General features: G+C 39.4%; 1 protein-coding gene across 4 annotated transcripts in view; it reads right to left on the minus strand.

The window, feature by feature from the left end:
- Positions 1 to 1,898: 1,898 nt before the first annotated feature.
- The window catches only part of tasp1 (taspase, threonine aspartase, 1), a 95,810-nt gene continuing 81,641 nt past the window's right edge, over positions 1,899 to 16,067 (minus strand). For all 4 annotated transcript variants that reach the window (XM_034017068.2, XM_059025456.1, XM_034921494.2 and 1 more), the window contains one exon: positions 1,899 to 2,808. In XM_034017068.2, the coding sequence (XP_033872959.1) occupies positions 2,716 to 2,808 (93 nt within the window). In that variant the 3' untranslated portion in view covers positions 1,899 to 2,715. The remainder of the gene's footprint in view (positions 2,809 to 16,067) is intronic.

The raw sequence follows: 16,067 nt of genomic DNA on the forward strand, positions 1-16,067 counted from the left end.
CACAACACCTGCCCAAGATCAACAGATAATTTTGCAGCATCTTTGTGATGTCAATTGTTAATCAGCTCAATAAAAAGTCACGGCACCTGCTCTAAAACAGAGTTTTTTCAATCACATCTAGTGTATTTTATCCAAAGCTCAAATATAAATGATACGTTTCTTTAGATGCTCAAATGCAAGAAATAAGTCTCTTTTGATGCTCAGTATACAGACAGTCCTCGCACTTATGACACAATTGGTTCCTGAAAGTCACGTTGTAAGTCGAAGCGTCGTAACTTGAAGCACATTTTCCCACAGGAACAATGTTATAAATTGGGGTTACATTCCTGACTCTGGCCAGATAATATATTTTTACAAAAATGACCCGTTATATTGTACTCATGCAAATATTTATTTAACTCTTTACACTCAGCCCGCTGATTTCGGGGCGCCGGCGTCCCGGTGATTACGAGCATGTTACTCGGGCACCTACCTGGCTTGTTTAAAAGTACAGATTCAGGGCTTTCCAATGACGAATTCAGCTGTGTGTATGCTATACTGTCCTTACAAAGGTACCACCAAATGTTCCTGTCAGGACACTGCACTCTGATTGGTTATCATATTATTGTTAATAAAACAATGAATAATCCTCTCCCAACATCGAAACCCTAAACCTCAGGTCAGTATCCTATACTGCAGCCATTACACATCTAAAGTAGTTCATGTTTGGCAGTGAATAAGCATTTTTGTCAGTTGTCCTGACAGGAACATACATTTCATGGTACCTTTGTAGGCACTGCATGCGGTACTCCTTGCCGGAAATACGATCGCCTGAAGTTAAGCTCCTCATCATGTGACAGAGTTCACAGCTTAGGTTTCGTTTTGAGTCCATTGCTCTTATCAGACATTGTTAAGGGCAAATAAATTCTAAAAAAAACAGTTTTCTTGCATAGAAAAACAAACGCTAAGTGACTGAGTCAGGGCGACCACGACAGGTGCTGCGGTTCAGACACCGAGCATGCGCACATGACGCATGGCTCGTGTCTCGTCGTGTCGTGAATGCCGTATTGATATCGTAAAGTCGAAGCAGGGTAATAATGCAAAAGTGTCGTAAGTGCTGTGCGTCGTAAGTCAAAGCGCGCCTGTATATAATGATATACACATATATGTATGTATGTATGTATGTATGTATGTATGTATGTATATGTATACACACACACACATTGCTGTGCAAAAGTCTTAGACAACTTTGACTTGCATAAAGAAGGAAAAACACTGAGTGAAATAGCTCGCATCACTTGATTTTCAAGGTGTGGTATCCAAAGCATAATCAACAAGTACAGAGAAACATCATCTGTAATTGACAAACCCAGGACTGGAAGACCCAAACAGCTGTCTAACAAGGATGAGCAATACTTGAAGATAATATTCTTAAGGAATAGAAAGACGACAAGCATCAAATCAACAGTACGAAGGTCAATCTTGAAATCAGGACTTAAAGGATGCGTTTCAGTAAAAATATCTCTGTTAAGAAAGGGGAACAAGGCTAAAAGGCTTAAATATGCACAAGAACACAAAAATTGGACTATGGAACAATGGTCAAAGGTGCTTTGGGCTGTTGATGAATGAACAATGACACCTGTGCCTTCTGCCAGATCTGTTGTCAATTCAACGCTTGCCTTCTTTTTATTCCTTAAGGATATTATATTCAAGTATTGTTCATCCTTGTTAGACAGCTTTGTGGGTCTTCCAGTCCTGGGTTTGTCAATTACAGATGATGTTTCTCTCTGCTTGTTGATTATGCTTCGGATACCACACCTTGAAAATCAAGTGATGCGAGCTATTTCACGCAATGTTTTTCCATCTTTATGCAAGTCATGTTTGTTATAATAGTAGAAAACACTAGTGGAGGCTTTGAGTAAATTGCTGATGCTCATAATGCATCAGAGTAGAAATATATTAGGGACACATTTATAAATCATTAGCATATCTGTCAGTGCAATGCAGTTCAATACATTTATTGACATGCTCATACATTATTAATGAATTAAGATGGCTAAACCTTGTTGAATAATTATTTGAAGGATGCCTATGTTTACAGGATGGTCAGAATGAGTTATGCATACAATGAAAATATGAAATTAAGTTTTAGATTAGGATTAATTAAACACAATATAAGGTGTACCTAATAACAATCATATCGAATAAAACATTTTACAATCTTTTTTAAATGACAGAACAGAATATTTCCTCCTGACAGTCATACAAAAGTCCAAATAACATACATTCTAAAAGAAAAATAACATCATGTACCCATTTATACTTTTTTGCCAGGTTTGGACATCGTCAGAATGTTATCTCTCTATCATAACGTTTTAGTAACAGATTCAAAAGTAAATAAAAATATTAAGCAAATAAAAAAGGAACAGCGAGAACCCACGCTATTACACTATCATAGATCATATGGCAAATACAGTGCTTACACACAAAAAAGAAGCTCCTGTGTGAAACACCAGGTTTACCTTCATGTAAACTAGAGGCGAGAGTTGCTTTATTTTCTACCCAAACAAAAAGCAGCATACAACAAGGGTTTTAGTGTACAGCAGCATATTAAGTCATAGTGCACTAAAGATCAGAATATTTACAACTCCAAGACACCTGTTAAAAACACTAAAGCTTATTAGCGTGCCGGCACATGGCGACCGCACATATTGCTCTTACACCAGTCTGCTGAGTTCAGTTTATGGGGCTCCCCAGCCTGCACACCCCTCCCTCAATGGCAAGCGACTGCCCCGCGACAGCTCCAGGAGGAAGTCTTGAAATGTGAGTCTGTGGAAATACAGAATGGGTAAATATTTAGCAGTGGGGACACAAAACACAGCTGTGGTGAAGAACAGGCTTCAAAAGTTCTCTCTCTGAGCTGATAAATGGCATATGCCCTAATATCTACTGCTTCTGAGAGGATCTATACCTAAGGGAAATTATGCAGTTGGGAGGTAAGGCCCTGAATAACTCGAACTGCTGCACGAGATAGAAAAACAGAGCAGACATCACGCTAGCATTAAGAGATGTAATCTATGTTTATGTTTTTTTTTGGTAATGATCTCTGAACTACACCCTGGGGCCAGATATCACTACAGTGGGGTAACATAAATGTAATATATGCTAATCAACACACATCGAATTACTAAGAGTACAATTATTCCATAAGGACCTTTTGTAAAATGCTTCTAAAAACATTTCAAGCCTAAATTGTATAGAAATCAAGAGGGTTTTAAGATATTTGTAAATACAATTATTAGGGGTGGGCACCAATATCGATATTTTGATATGATATCGATATTGATAATAATTTCCATATCGCGATATCGTGGGATTAAAAAAATCACGTACGCTCGCAGAGACATACTTTTTATTGCTAATACTGCTAAAAATACAAACGCAGTATAATCAAGTTAATTAAGATACAACAAATCCTATACATACCAATCACTGTTAGTCTTGCATAGTCGTAGGCAAACATCACACATTAAAGTATTATTTAACCATTTTATTCCATTGATTGGTGTTTTTCTTTTTCTAAGAAACCGATTAACAATTTTGAGATTATTTTGAGATCTGCGCATGCGTCAGTGGTTCACTGCTTTTTTTCCATGTGACTACTCACACTATTAGTAATGTATTTTTAAAATGTGAACTTTAGGTATTATAAATTAGATGTGCTTTTAAAACATCAAAACACATCACAAAATAATGCAACATTCAGCTTGACACCGTAGGCTACTTAATACATTTAAATGTGTAGTGCATTAGAGAAGATTAAATTACTTCCGGATTGGCTAGCCTGCGCAGTGAAGTACAGTATATAAATATTTCGGTTTTGAGGTAGCTGATGATGGCATGGAATAGTAAAACAATTTAACAAGACCTTGTTTTTCTCCATGGATATTAAGATACTAAGTTAAAGTAAGTTATTGCTTTTCTTATGTAAATATCTGTTAACGCCTATATGTATATGTTTCATATTGCAATTGTGTTATAATGGTTTTCTGTATTTTGGCAGACTTCAATATTATTGATATCGATATCAAAATACGTGCACGATATCGATATACAATTTTCATATCGATGCCCACCCCTAATAATTATTTTACAAACCTATAGGAAAAAAAAGGTATATTTATATAATGATGTAGCTATAACATATACATTCCCATATAATAATGTATCTTTCCTATATGACTAGAACATATTAAACAAGACTTGATCCACTGGTCCACTCTACCCCACTCACTTGTTGCTGGCATTAACTCTGTCAAGATGAACATTCCACAAGTCTCTTTACATTATCCAAATGTATTTTTATCTGACTAAAACTTTTTTCCTACACTGTAGATCATGCCATTTCTTCTATGAATCCATAGACTAAAGTCCACTTTACTATTGTGGGTGAAATTCGTAATTGTAATTTAATGTATTTTATAAAATTACATTTTAAGTCTTAAATAATGAGACTTGAGATGATGTGATGTTAATTAAGTTTGTCTTCCCCCTTCATTCCCCCATAACGTTCTAGAGCTACTTCAAAAGGACTAGATATTAGTAACAGAGGGTCGTAAAGTTTAAATTGGGGAATAGTTGGGATTACCTGCTGTGCTGATCTTTACAGCCTTGTCAAAGACAAACAAAGCTGATTCTTATATGTTAATTAAGAATGTCTGTCTGAAGACAATATACAACTTTCTTCCTATAAAGCAGGGTTTGGCATACCTGGTTCAAGTAACCAAATATGGCTCTCTAAGTCATTCACAAATACACACACAAAAACAAGCAAAAAAAAAACAATTAAAAACGTACTATTAGCGCGATCACACATCTACAAATGACTAACACGGGAAGTGGTATCTCACTTTATTTATTTATTTATTTATTTATTTTTACATCCACCTACCCACTTCTCTTACTGGTGCTTGTATTCCTGGATTCTGTTACATCGTGTTTTGATTAGTTGAGAGATCTGTCAACAAGCAATACGCACACGTTTTTTCAGAGGTCTTTAATTTAATTTAAAAAATGGCAAAAAGAAAGAAGTCGGATGAGGAATACCGTTCTTTTCAGCTGGAATGGACTGATATGTACATCTTTGTGGAGAAGGCAGGATTTCCACTTTGTCTCTTATGTAGAGAACGACTGGCTTCAAAAAAAAAAAATGTATAGATTTTACAACGACATTTCATGACGAAACATGCTGCATTTGCAGCAAAATACCCAGAAGATGAGGCACGGATAAAGGCCTGCGAGGAGATGCAAAGAAAAATGAAAGCGGGGCAAAGCAAACTACTGGCACTTAAATTCAGCAAGCTTCACAGGCTCTTTAGAGATTTTTTGCAAAGGTACGCCTTCCACTGATGGCGAATATGTGAAGAGCTGTATGCTTAATATAGCCAAAGAGCTATTTGAAGAATTCCCCAACAAAGACAAAATCTTGCAGCAAATACAAGATATGCCTTTATCTGCAAAAACAGTTCACAATCGAGCTGTGAAAATGGCGGATCAGGTTGACAAGCAGCAAATAGAAAATATCAGTTCTGCTACATATTTTTAGTTTGCTTTGGATGAGTCAACAGATGTCTGTGCTGTTGCACAACTATGTATTCTCGGGCAATAAATATGTGGCAACTTAGTACGAAAAGAAATGCTTGCAATTCTGCCAATGAAAAATCAAACATGAGGCGAAGACATACTTAAAACTGTGCTGGATTTTGTTAGCGAGAAGCAGATACAGTTAGGGAAGCTTGTTTCAGTGTGCACTGACGGTGCACCCAGCATGATGGGTCAACACAAGGGATTTGTTGCTCTTTTGTCAGAACAACAGAAACATCCTATTTTAAGCTTTCACTGTATTATGCACCAGGAAGCACTTTGTGCCCAGTCGTGTGGAGTAGAACTTTGTGATGTAATGGAATTGGTAGTGCATATTGTCAATTGGATACTTGCCCGTCCTCAATCACCGTCAAGTCCAGTCCCTTAAGAAGTGGATTGTGAGTATCCTTGACTTTTGATGCACAACAATGCACATTGGCTGTCCCGTGGCAAAGTTTTAGCTTGCTTTGCTGCCTGCTTAAAAGAAGTAAAGACATTCCTTGAAATGAAAAGTGTTACACATCCTGAACTTTCAGACTGCAACTGGCTTCTCAAGTTTTATTATCTGGTGGACATTACAGGTCATTTGAAATCAACTTAATGTTAAACTTCAAGGGCAAGGAAAGACCAATGTTCATACACTTTAAGATAAAAATTCAAGACTTCAAGACTTCTTCCAGACTTCCATTAGTAAGGAGGACATTTTTTGTGTCTGCTTTCACTGCGGAGACATCTTTTTCTGAGATTTTCTTCTTGGACTTTAAAGTCCTTGAGCATTTTTTCTGCAACAAACCCAACTTCACTAGAGTGTCTTCTTTATGGTTTGAAGAACTGTCAGTCAAATCCTCCAAGAACAACTTTGATGCAGATGTCACCCTTTTCATGGCATCAGCTGCGATGCATCAGTGCATTAAATCTGTCAGTTTTGAGCAAATCACCAGCAAGGAAAGGCAATATGGGCTTGTTCGTTTGATACTTTGTTAGAAAAGGCACACAATCTCTAGCAATGGACAGAAATATGTTGGCTTTGACGAGGAACATGGGATCACTGCAGCTTTCCTCAACAACACTGAAAGATTTGTTCTTGGGATGCGTACTGTATGAGTCTTAACACTGGAGACGCATGTCTGGACATGTGGCCACATTTCAATAGTTCTTACTATAATGTCAATGTTTTCTAACCAGCGATGCTGACAGTACTGCTTCGGAAAGATGTTGGAATTGCTGACTTTTGTGAAGTCTTCACGCCTAGCTGGGGAGTCATTAAACAGCCAGAATAGTGAACTCAGTTTGTTCCACGCCCCAGTCGGTTTTGCTGCTACCAGTTTTGAATGCATTCCGTGAAGTCCACAGCTCCCAACATTAAGCAGTTAATGGCCAGTTTCCTCCTCAAGGCTTGTTGTAAGCATATCGAACGTCTTCCAATTTACATTGGGGCCACCCATGGATAGTTGTAAAATGCCACAAATTCCTACAGTCACAGCTGCCTCAAACACAAGCAGGTCATCAGGAAGTGCATGTCCAAGGAAATGCGAGTCTAAAAATCTCAAATCTCTGTCTCAAAAGCGAATGTGCATATCCAACTGTTTCGACTGTAGATGATTATTCAGACTTTCATCAAACAACAGGACATAGTTATTTGCAGACTTCACTTTTGACAACATGAGAGATGTGAAGTATGGTGCGATTCTGACTGGTTAGGTATGTTGTCTTGCTTTCAACTCAGCTGAATTTGGATGCATCAGATCAGATGAAACATCAGATGAAAAAGGTTGCTTGAAAGAGTTATGATTGTTGACTATGTTGAGAGCACAATAGATTTTGGCAGAGAGAACACTGTTCCCACTCACAAAACTTGCCACAGTTGATGCCGTAGGCCTTGGTTTAGAAGATGTCCTGAAAATCAGCAATCAGAATTTTAGATAATGATTAGACACAGAAGCAGAGACTGTGTGCATAAAAAAAAAACAATTAGAATTTGATGGAACCAGCATTTGTTAGGGCTAGAGCTGTTTTTGGAAACCACGATATTTAATGAAAAACAAAATGAAATTTGAGATTTGAATTTTATAAATTAGGGGCTCCCGAGTGGCGCATTCAGTAAAGGCACTCCGTATGGATATGCCCTTTAGCCTGGAGATCGCCAGTTTGGGTCCAGGCTATTCCACTGCTGGCTGTGGACGGGAGATCTCAGGGGGCACTGCCCGGGGTGGTGAGGGTTTAAGTTGGCCAGGGTGTCCTCGGCTCACCGCACACCAGTGACCCCTGTAAACTGGCCGGGCGTCTGCGAGCCTGTCTGCAAGCGGCCCAGAGCTGCGTGGTCCTCCGACACTGTAGCTCTAAATGTAGCTGCATGGCCTGCAGAGTGAAAAGAAGTGGATGGCTGACGGCACACGTTTTGGAGGACACGTGTGCTCGTATTCATCCCTCCCGGGGGTTGCAGCGGTGAGCCAGGCTTAACATCGGGCATTTCAAATTGGGGAGAAAATGTGGTAAAAAAAACAATTGGCGATTCCAAATTTAAAATAAATAAATAAATAAATAAATAAATAAATAAATAAATAAATAAAAATAAAAATAAAATAAAATTACCAAACCACTGCAACCAAATCTTTCAAAAAGAAAAAACAGATCTATGACTGAAAAAATAAGAAACATTTGATGTTTAGCAAACATAAAATAACACACATTCTCTATTTCTTTAAACAAAGTTAATTCAGAACACTTTTCAACTATAGATAAGTGGTCCCCAACATTTCTGCTGCAGCACACCTTTATACTTTAAAAGAATTTGAGGCACACCATTTTCTCCAGCTGAAGTCACCCTCTAAAATCACTATATATTATTTTGCTTTAGTTCCATTAAAAACATCTCTTAATGTAGTTTTCTGAATGTCCTGTTTAATTATTTAAGCCAAGAAGTATCACTTAAAACTGAAAGAAATTCTTGAAAAAAAATGAATGTAACTTGTGCATTTTTGTTTAACTATTATGCACAATAGTGTTTTTAGTTATTGGATCTTCTGTTAAAAAAAAAAAAAAAAAAAAACATCAATGCATTGATTATCATTGATAAATGCCTATACGATAAATCGAATAAGAAATTAGGTTACCGATTGCAGCACTATTTTAAAACACTGCAAAACTAAATAAAGTTAATATTTAATGGCTTTATCCTTAAACCAGTTCATTTAATGTTTTAAGAACTCAACACAGAATTCCTTGCCATTTTTAAAAAGATTACAGATTTGAGTTGGCATAGAACAAGAGGCATATTTTATTTTTACTGAATGATAAAAGTACAGACTGTCAAAAAGAAACTGTGCAAATTACATGGTGAGGTGAAAAGGTATATGTCACTGCATGTTGTGCTTGTAAACTCCTGAGGGTTTATGTGCTTATTCACTCAATAAAAGATCCCCATGGGGAATACAAATTAAAAAGGGAACAAAAATGTTTTCATTTGTTTAAAGTACCCTGTGAAAAATGTTTACTGCAATTTGAATAAGCTTTCCCTATTGTTATATTACGTGTGCACTATAGAGAATATTTAATAAACCAATAAGCCCCCCTTATACATATTAAATAGCATGTGAAACACTTAGTTGAAACACTACACAACTGTGTCTACGTGGATGATATGTAATTATTATTATCAATGATTATGTTGTCAGAAGATAATTCTTAGTTGTTTTTCTATGAAACTCTTAATTATATAAACCTGCCTGTGATAACATTATGACTCGGATGATTCTGTCTGTCTGCTTTCAGCAGATGTTCAATAACAAATATAGGATAATAATCTAGACCCTGTAATTCAGTATTTGTTACAAATCCTCTTTCTGGTGGAGACTCTACAGTTCTGGTGACCTAGTTCTTGGCACATTCAATTCAAATTTTGGATTTTTGGAGCACAGCAGCACAAAACCCCAGGGATTACACGACTATTATCTCCCTGGAATGAAGGCAGTAAAAAAAAAAATGGCTTTAACCAACTACAAATTGAATGTAGAAGTAGTGCATTCTGTCAGTAAACCCAAAGATTAGATCAAAGTCCTCCAGAGAAGCTTCAAAGATTAATAATCCCCCCTTCAGCATTAAACAGAAAACCACAAAGCTTCATTACAAACAACACTGCATGGCTTTAATACTGGTTTTATGAACTAGGTCTTTGACAGCAGTCATCATTAGTTTTTTTCCTAAAAAACACTCAAGTAGCCAAGAACCAACTGGCCTAAACAGAGTTGTTAACATTCCCAAATACATTTTTGTTTGATCTGTTTAGATCTTTTCAAAATGAATGTGTGCCTAAATATAAAACAATGGAAAAAAAACATTCCCTGAAATAGAAATGTAACTATTACCTAATGGGTATTTATCCTAAAAGACCCTAAAATAACCTGAATAAAATATAACAAAACTGACACAATCGTGCCCACCCCGAGGGCATAACTGGACTACAGACACAGACATCATCATCATTTTTCCTTCAAGACTGTTGCAATCATGGGTGCATTGACCTTGAAGGTTAATGGTTACATTTCTATTTCAGGGAACCAGGGTTATGATAAAACCCTAATGTTCCCTATCAAGTATGAAATGTAACCATCACCTAATGGGTAGAAACACCAAAGCTGTCGCAAGGCAATATTGCACCAGCCGGAATGCCACAAGGTTAAGCAAGGCTACCTTGCACATTACCATTAGGAACCCCATTACAAGTAGCTAGGGCTAAAAAATTGAGGGAGAACTCACCTCTATGTTATGTTGTAAGGGTTGACCCTGAAGCTTAGCGGATGTGATTGCAAGCAAGAAAGCCGCTTTCAACGATAAGTACTTCAACTCAGCTGAATGCAAGGGCTCAAAAGGGGGCTTCATAAGTGCTTCAAGCACCACATTAAGCCTCCAACGAGGGACAATGTCTTTCATAGGCATTGTCATTCATTAAAAATTGCACTGCCAAAAAATGCCTTTACTGTAGAGGGGGATTTCCCCTCATCAAATAGGTCCTGTAATAATTGCAGTACAATTGCCATGGGACATGTTGTGGGGCTGGCTGACCAGGAGGTGTATCAGAGCTCCTGGGCCAGTAAGGGGCTACGAACAGCACCCTAACCCGGTCTTGCCTGATCTTTTCCAGGCACAGCGGGAGCATGGCAAGCAGTGGAAAGGTATACAGCAGCTGCCTCTGCCACTGGTGTGCCAAGGCATCTACTGCCAGCCGGTCCCCAGCTCCTGTTATGGAGAACTAGAGGGGACAGTGGGTTGATTCCTGGGAGGCAAAGATGTCTATCTGTGCCCTCCCAAACCATTGCCAAATGAGGCTCACCACCACTGGGTGAAGCCTCCACACTTGCGCTCCCCTGCCATTCCACACAGCGCCCCAGCTGAGGCTGTACACGTCTATGGTGAGGACCTCCCTTCTGGTGACGCTGCCCAGCATTAGGCCTAAGCAGCTGTGTCCACCAGGATAGCGCCTCCAGACAGGGTTCAATGTGAGCTGAAAAACCCTGCTGTTAAACCAGACCTGGAGAGGGCGCATACACAAAGACCCAAAGGAAGGGTCTTGGAAGCTGCTGCCATCAAGCCCAGACGCTTCTGGAACATCACTACTGTGAGCTTTCTGTTGAACTGAAAAAGCTTCAGACAAGAGGCTATTCTCTGTACTCCATCGTCTGACAAAGTGGACAGCATGGACCTGGAGTCCAGCCGCACTCCCAAATAGGAGGCAGACTGCGAGGGTGTGAGCTGGCTCTTTGCACAATTCACAGACAGGCCCAACCAATGAAGGTGGTCAGTGACGAGTTCCGTGTGGGCCTCTGCCTGCACTGGAGACTGAGCACAAATGAGCCAGTCGTCCAAGTAATTGTGCACCTGGTTTACGCAATTCATCATTTGAAAATACTGTATCCCAATTCAATAAATAGACGCCCCAATTAAACAACATAAATAGCATTGGGAAGAACCGTCTCACAGAGTTCTGTCCCAATTAAGACAGAATTGAAATTTATCCATTACACAATGGTTAACCTATTCTACCCGATTCAATTGAAAACTACCAAAGCTGCGTCTTACACCCGCAACGTCGCCTCCCCCACAGGAGACCAAACTGTGTGCAGGACGGCGCTCTGTGCCATAAATTTTCTTCAGCCTACTGGATAGAATGTACGCAGCGACCAAAAAATTGTAATGGATACATTTCTATTTCAGAGAACCAGGGTTATGATAGTAACCTAACGTTCCTTTTCAAGTACGAAATGTATTCCATTACACAATGGGTAAGTAAGGACATGACTTGCAGAACAGCCAAGACCAATGGCTCGCCACAATTACAAGGCACGGTAACGGCCACAGAACACATAATTACCTCATGCATGTGCTTCTGAGTCCAGCTGAGACACCGCTTTCAGCACTCTGGTTCCAAAGGCAGGGTTCTAAGGATCCAGGACATTAAGCCTGTAAAACCTTGTGAAGGTGTGAGGAGTGGCCCACACCGCTGCATCGCAAATGTCAGCGACCGATGCACCATGAAACAACACCCAAGAGATATCAAGACCCCCTAGTGGAATGATTTGTGACCGTCTCTGGAGGGGGCAAGTTGGCTTGCTCGTAAGCGATCTTGACTGTCTCCACGATCCAATTGAACAGCCTGTGTTTTAACAGGGCTTGACCTTGGTTCTTAGATAAAAAGCATATAAACAGTTGCTTGGATTGCCGCCAACTTTTTGTCCTGCCAACGTAATACGCTAATGTCCACGCTCTGCCGGATTCGTGCAGAGCATGACCTTTGTCCTAGGCTCCACAAAGAATAAACAAGCCACTGAAAATGCCTGCATCTCACTCATGTGTCTAGCAGAGGTGATGGCAAGTAAAAACACTGTCCTCAGAGACAGGTATTTGGGTTCTGCTGAATGCAGAGGTTCAAAGGGTGGTTTTGTGAGTGCACGCAGCACCACATTCAACCGCCACTGAGGAACTTTGTCCTTCAAAGGAGGCTGAAGCCTCCGTGCCCCTTTCAGAAACTGGCCAACCAGAAAGCGAGCCCCTGGGGACACTGAGTCAATTTTAACATGGAAAGCCAAGATAGCTGCCAAGTAAACCTCCAGAGTCAAGGGGGACGTCCTGCAAAAACTGCAGAATGACTGGCATGGGGCAAAATCGTGGGATCAACCTGATGTGCCAAACACCAACTTTGGAATACGCCTCACTTGTATCCAGCGTGGAGAACCATGTTCTCTTGGGCCAGTACGGGGCCACTAAAAGCACCCTGGCTCGTTCCTGCCTGATTTTCTCCAGGCAGATCGGAAGCAATCCTCCCAGTGGAAAGGCATAAAGGAAAGTCCTCGGCTACTTGTGTGCAACAGCGTCGACTCCCAGCGGACCCGTTCCCCAGAATTGAGAACCAGAGGGGACAATGAGCAGATTCCAGGGAGTCAGAGGTCGACCTCTGCTCTCCCGAACCTGTCCCAAATCAGCCTCCACTCTGAGCCGTGCGGGATTCCACTTGATAGGCGGTCTGCGGCGTGGTTTTCTGCCCCTGGCTGTGGTGCTCATGAGCCCACAAGAAGATTTTGTGGGCTACCCGATGGAGATGGGGTGAGCACAGGCCGACCTGGTGGTTGATGTGAGCCACCACGGTTGTGTTGTCCATCCTGATCAACACATGTCCCCCCTGCACCTCTTGGAAGAAACTCTGCAAGCCCATAAAAACTGTCTGCAGCTCCAGGATGTTTATGTGTAGCCCCACCCAAGGGAGAAAAAAAAATCAAAATAAAATAAGACAAGCTTATCTGACTGCTTCTGGTCAAAGATAGCGAATGTTCACACTCTCGAAATGCTGAGTCACTCTCTGTGTAGCTGAAAAGGCTGAATAGAAAATGGCACCAGCGCCGTCCTGCACGCAGTTTTGTCCCCAATGGGGGCGGAAACAGACGTGCTGACGCCATGGGCATAAGATGCAGCTTTGGTAGAAGTTTTTAGTTGAATTGGGTATAACAGATTAACCCACTGTGTAATGGAATACATTTTGTACTTGAAAGGGAACCAGATGACTTAAATGTGAGGCAGCAAAATAAATAAATAAATAATTGTGTGTGTATATATATATATATATATATATATATATATATATATATATATATGACAAGGCAAATTTAGTTTATTTTACTCCATTTTAAAAAGCATATGTTTAATGGAAACTTATGACTGCTTCTTGGAAGGTGAAAAGCTTACTTAACAACATTATACCTGCGGTGCACTGACTAGCCAAACCATAAAGTAACCTGGACATGCATGTGTTACATCTGTTTCAATAACAAACAGAAAGCCTACTGCTGGTTTTTAAAGGTTTCAGACCACTCTAATTATGCACAGAAAAGGAAAGATCTTTTGATGTCTGCAAAAGGAATTCATGTTCTATCTATGTGGGTCTTCAGAAAGAAAGAAACACGCAAATAAAATCCCCAAATGTTTTCAATATTTCAATAATGGTTTTGCTGAACTGCAAGCTACACTTGTAATTCCAGCGCAGCAGCACATCTTCAATTTGGACATGCTCAGAATACAACTAAATTCCTGTCTGTATGACAGAACAGATTATTTTTTGATCAATAGAAGTCAGCAGCCTAGGCATTTGTGGTTTCTCTCTGGAAAGCATTTGCGGCCACAAGCTCAAAGGAGGAAGAAAGAAGAGGGATTAACTCTCTTCAAGGAAGGTCAAAAGCATAATTTAAAAGTGAGCCAAGAGGAGCAGCTGTGTCTGTCAGCCCAGCAACATGGAAACAATGTACACCAGATGTCAAAGAATGGGGTGGTAGGCAAGCAAACCTTACACTCTACAGTATTGTTTACTGGTAATATTTTACATTTACTAAAAGTTATGATTTCCTTTTAAGCAGGTGCTAAACACTGTAAGCAATAAAGCTTTTGGCCTGATCTTTTCCCATATGTTATGCTTTGAAAAAGGGAGCTACTACAGATGTATTTCTTTTATATTAGTATGGTATGTAAACAGGTTAATTGTACTGTGTGTTTGTAGAAATGCATTGTTTTGTTGATACTGTATAATGTCTCAAAAATAGATGTAATAGAAATTATTACGTTATCTTTGATATATTCATTATTTTTAACTAGAAATCTGACTTTTGTGTGTGATTTGTTTGGTAATATGCAGAGTGCGTTTTGCACCTGGCAAAACCTTTATCAAGTAGCATTTAGAACATCAGTATCCCGCTCCTATAATACATTGTAAAAGAAATGTGAAGAATTGTTGTGTATGACATTTACAGGAGGTCGATTGGGAAGATCTTCAATCTCAGCAGAGAATATGAAATGTGTCTTAGTGATGTGCATCAAGACTACTGCCTGTATTTACTGTCCACAAAGTGTCCTCACACGAGATAGTACGGTTACCATTAAAATGTACTTTCACGTTGTTGAGTTATTAGTTACAGTGTAAAAGGATATCATGTGCCAGTTTAAAGGTTTGTTATTTTATTAATACAAATGTACAATTTACCATCTGATCTTATCTTACACAGGCACTCAGTTTTTGCTTTAGTTAGAACAAACTTGAACCCTTTCCTTAAATGTTTACTGAACAATGGTGTAATATATATATACAGACGTGCTCAAATTTGTTGGTACCCTTACAGCTCATTGAAATAATGCTTCATTCCTCCGGAAAAGTGATGAAATTAAAAGCTATTTTATCATGTATACTTGCATGCCTTTGGTATGTCATAGAATAAAGCAAAGAAGCTGTGAAAAGAGATGAATTATTGCTTATTCTACAAAGATATTCTAAAATGGCCTGGAAACATTTGTTGGTACCCCTTAGAAAAGGTAATAAATAATTGGATTATAGCGATATTTCAAACTAATTAGTTTCTTTAATTAGTATCACACATGTCTCCAATCTTGTAATCAGTCATTCAGCCTATTTAAATGGAGAAAAGTAGTCCCTGTGCTGTTTGGTATCATTGTGTGCACCACACTGAACATGGACCAGAGAAAGCAAAGGAGAGAGTTGTCTGAGGAGATCAGAAAGAAAATAATACGAGCATGGTAAAGGTAAAGGCTACAAGACCATCTCCAAGCAGCTTGATGTTCCTGTGACAACAGTTGCAAATATTATTAAGAAGTTTAAGGTCCATGGAACTGTAGCCAACCTCCCTGGGCGCAGCCGCAAGAGGAAAATCAACCCCAGAGTGAACAGAAGGATAGTGCGAATGGTAGAAAAAGAACCAAGGATAACTGCCAAAGAGATACAAGCTGAACTCCAAGGTGAAGGTACGTCAGTTTCTGATCGCACCATCCGTCGCTTTTTGAGCGAAAGTGGGTTCCATGGAAGAAGACCCAGGAGGACTCCAGTTTTGAAAGAAAAACATAAAAAAGCCAGACTGAAATTTGCTAAAATGCATATTGACAAGCCAAAATCCTTCTGG

This window comes from Acipenser ruthenus, chromosome 6, assembly GCF_902713425.1.
Source record: "Acipenser ruthenus chromosome 6, fAciRut3.2 maternal haplotype, whole genome shotgun sequence".
In the NCBI taxonomy this organism is placed as follows: Eukaryota; Metazoa; Chordata; class Actinopteri; order Acipenseriformes; family Acipenseridae; genus Acipenser; species Acipenser ruthenus.